The sequence below is a fragment of the Poecilia reticulata genome, linkage group LG7 (genome assembly GCF_000633615.1).
Source record: "Poecilia reticulata strain Guanapo linkage group LG7, Guppy_female_1.0+MT, whole genome shotgun sequence".
NCBI lineage: Eukaryota > Metazoa > Chordata > Actinopteri > Cyprinodontiformes > Poeciliidae > Poecilia > Poecilia reticulata.
The window spans coordinates 13,049,019-13,053,323 of record NC_024337.1 but is presented as its reverse complement, the minus strand read 5'-3'; the positions used below and the strand labels follow the sequence as shown (position 1 = coordinate 13,053,323).

The 4,305-nt window shown below is 37.7% G+C and overlaps 1 protein-coding gene across 1 annotated transcript in view; it reads left to right on the top strand.

Moving 5' to 3' along the window:
- The window catches only part of pmelb (premelanosome protein b), a 10,147-nt gene that overhangs the window by 1,512 nt on the left and 4,330 nt on the right, over positions 1 to 4,305 (top strand). Inside the window, exons 2-6 of the mRNA XM_008414661.1 lie at positions 932 to 1,027; positions 1,113 to 1,259; positions 2,281 to 2,409; positions 2,578 to 2,739; positions 3,822 to 4,154. Of these exons, the coding sequence (XP_008412883.1) occupies positions 932 to 1,027; positions 1,113 to 1,259; positions 2,281 to 2,409; positions 2,578 to 2,739; positions 3,822 to 4,154 (867 nt within the window). The remainder of the gene's footprint in view (positions 1 to 931; positions 1,028 to 1,112; positions 1,260 to 2,280; positions 2,410 to 2,577; positions 2,740 to 3,821; positions 4,155 to 4,305) is intronic.

The following is a 4,305-nucleotide window of genomic DNA, read 5'->3' as shown; positions in this document are numbered from 1 at the left end:
AGACAACCAGTGTGAACGACTGGAGAAAACCGACATATCAGCACAAAAACACCTCATAGCAACAGGGAAGCACGGCGGCTGAGGGGTGGTGATGCGGGCTCCCTCTGCAGCCACATGACCTGGGAACGTTGTAGTCTAGACTGTAGATGTAGCAAAACCGAAGTCTTGAAACGGTCTAATCAAAGTAAAGWCTTGCACCTGATAGAAATGCTGCCCTGTTTGTTTTCCACCCATAATCAATACACAACATATCTGTTGTGTATTGATTATTTTGATGATGGCATTTGACAAAATGTAACATTTATTACTGGTTTCACAACTGGTGACGTTTTTATGATGTTTTATTTAATGTTTTTATGATGCAAAGCACTTCGAAATATCTTGTTGCTGAAATGTTATATAAAATAATACAAAAAACTTGATTGATTTATTGATTGATGGACCTTCTAGAGAAATTAATATGTGCAAAACTAAATGAATTGAAGTGACTTTTTAAGATTTATGTGTGCTAAAATTCAAATAAAATCATACTGAATGATTATTGCTTTAATTTGACCTTTTTCTTTTTAAATATCTCTGAACTTTCAAACATGCTGAATAAAAGCTGATTTCTGTTGAGTTGTTCCACTTTYCCTTTTTGTTCCTTTAATAATTCCAAWCAAATGTTTGATTTAGAAGGATTCTGTTTCCAGGCTGCATATTTTATCCTAATTCTGCCCTCAGACGCTGTTAATCTGTAATATAATCCTGCACACACCCAGATTAGCATCACATGCGAGAGATTTGTACCACAAATTTTCACTGTTGTCTTAAAATAAAACTTTCCAGACTCGCTTCATGCAAAGTTCTTTWAAAAAAWCAATAAAATCAAGGAGATTTGAATSAATCATYCATAGTTTATRGATCGGCGTATTGATTTTTCATGTTTCAGAGGCTAAAAATCGCTTCACTCGCTACCCATCATGGAACGCTAAGAGGTACCCGATCTGGAAAGCAGGTGACCCGAGATATGAAGACTCCTGGAAAGGTCAGAGTGCTGAACAGTCCSAGATGTTTGTCAGCCACATCTGCAGGACTGATGGAGAAATATTTCTGATTTTCTACCTGTTCAGGTGGAAGGGTGATCTTCAATGTTAAGAATGATTCACCGACCCTGACTGGAGCCAAAGTCACGTTCACCATCGAACTGGAGTTCCCCCACAACCAGGAAGTTCTGCCTGATGGGAGCGTGGTCTGGGCTGAAGACTGTGTAGTCAATGGTAACACACACACACACACACACACACACACACACACACACACACACACACACACACACACACACACACACACACAATTTTGTGAGTCAAAAATACTCACAAATACTCAGAAAAGTTGTTTAAGAGGAGTGAATAGTTTTGAAATTCAATCTCCAGATATTGCATGATTTTCTCATAAAGTTATAATCCGCAAGAAGTAAATAAATAAAATATGAAATAACAATTTACCTTCAAATCATGTCAGTAAATTCACTCGTAGGTGCAATAAATCGAGTTGGGGCGTAATTTGCTCCACATCCAGACCAGTGACGGGGATTTGCAGGGTGGCATGTCTACAGAGGCCGCTAGAGGGCGTAAGGCTCGAGTCATGAAGAACAAATAATAATAATAATAATAATAATAATAATAATAATAATAATAATAATAATAATAATAATAATAATAATAATAAAAAAATGCTGGTTTTAACTGGCGGTTTTAAATTTTCACAATAAAATGATAATAAAAATATCAGACATAGTTTTAAGCAATAAGTTGGAAACTATAGTTTATTTTTTAAACTATATACATATATGTGTGTAATTATATAAAATAATAATAATAATAACCATACATGTTACAATTTTAAAATATCAGCAACCATAGAATAAAACAAGATTTTTWWAAAATGTATCATTTTAAATAAATATCTACAAGTAATAGATGTACATAAAACAAATTTAATATGATTATATGTATTTTTTTATYCTTTCTTTATATCAATGTATGCATGTTTTCTTTATTTTAAAGCATAATGAAACAATGGCTGCCAAAATGCAACCCCTGCATTTSATGAATACTTATTAAAATTAAATAATATCTTTTCACATTCATGTAATTTGGCAGCACAGAGAGAAGAATTGCTTTGATTTGATTGATAAGACAATATTTAAGCCCACAACTGTTTTTTGAAGGTTCTTTTTTAGACAAGTCATCTAGAATTAGTATGTTTAGATAACCATCTTTCATTTTCTTCGTACAGGAACAAAATATTTTAAGTCAGAACCAGTTTATCCAWCAAAGGACGCAGACTGGGAAGCAGTTTTTCCAGATGGGACACCAGTAAAGGATGACAAGAAGCCGCCTTATGTGTTTGTGTGGAAAACCTGGGGTGAGTGGAGCTCTACTCAACTTGTGGATGAACCAATGGAAAATATCAGTTTACATTTGATCTCCATATCCCAGAAAAACAAAAAGAATCAAACATAAGCTGTCAGATTAAAGTTAATGAGCAGATCAGGCTCTGCTGATGGATTTCTGTGTTTCTGCTGATTTGCAGGTCAGTACTGGCAGGTAGCGGACGGGCCCTGCTCCTCCCTGACCATCAGTACGGATGACATCCCACTGGGCTCCTACTCCATGGACATCGTCATCTATCACTACCGCAGCAAAGAAAAGTTTATTCCTCTGGGATACGCTTCTACGCAGTTTTCCATCACTGGTAAGTTTGGAGCTGAACRAAAAGTTACAAACAGAAGAGTGAGACTAGAGTGAGACAGGTCTAATCAAAGGTTTATTTACTCTAGTCATAGATATGAACCTTGTGTTTATTTTGAGTTGTTTATGGTGAATCTGACTTTAAATGGTTGGATTCARATGTCAGAATCCAGGCTGGATTGGTAGAGTTGCTTAAAATTGGTTTGTTTAGTGYCTTTTCAGGAAAGTTCRCCAATTTCCAATATGTTTGGGTTTGGAAACTGGTTTTGGGATCACTAAAATGTTAGAAAACCCAAAAGATTGGTCAGAATGTTTAGAAACAAGTCAAAATCACACAATATTATCATGAACTGGAAACTGTRTCCACAAAGAAGTACGTTTWATTTCAACATAGCCTGAGCCAACTGAAAAAAACCAACTAAAAAAACTGTTTAAAATTTTCATGTTCCGATGTGGACAAGCCAGTTTTGACCAAAATTGAGCAATTTGGCCAAAANTTAGTGCCTTTTCAGGAAAGTTCGCCAATTTCCAATATGTTTGGGTTTGGAAACTGGTTTTGGGATCACTAAAATGTTAGAAAACCCAAAAGATTGGTCAGAATGTTTAGAAACAAGTCAAAATCACACAATATTATCATGAACTGGAAACTGTRTCCACAAAGAAGTACGTTTWATTTCAACATAGCCTGAGCCAACTGAAAAAAACCAACTAAAAAAACTGTTTAAAATTTTCATGTTCCGATGTGGACAAGCCAGTTTTGACCAAAATTGAGCAATTTGGCCAAAAACACAAGAAGAACCAATTGCAAAAAATTGGTGGTGGTGGTATCATGCTGAGGGTCTGTTCTGTTATTTGTGTTTCTGAAACAAAGCAAGTTGAGAAAGGATGAACAACTTAGGCTGAACCAGTTCAAATGAACAACTTAGATTAGGAATGCAAAATTTAGGCCGATATAGATATCCGATAATATTGGAATCAGAACTGATATATCATATATATTTATCTATGCATGTACCTCATCAGTATAATTGACAGATTAATCGATTACTAAAATAATCATCAGTTTGAAACATCTGATCTCCTCAGATCAGATCCCCTTCGCCGTCTCCCTGGACCAAGTCAACGACATCGTGGCCGGAGACATGCGCTTCGTGCAGAACCGAGCCATCGCCTTCACCGTGACCCTCCATGACCCCAGCCAGTACCTCGGCAACGCGGACATCACCTTCAACTGGGACTTTGGCGATGAAAGCGGGGCGCTCATATCCAGAGAGATGACCGTCACTCACACATACGTCAGCTCTGGATCGTTCAAACCGCAGGTGGTCATCCAGGCGGTCATYCCCGATAAGGCCTGCGACCCGCCATCCGACAYCCCGACCTCCACCACCGGACCGGCTGCCGACCAGGCAACCACAGGTCAGGAACCGACACTGCTGGTTCATGTAACGTACATGGGTAAAGGGTGGAAACATCCATCCATCCATCCATCCATCCATCCATCCATCCATCCATCCATCCATCCATCCATCCATCCATCCATCCATCCATCCATCCATCCATCCATCCA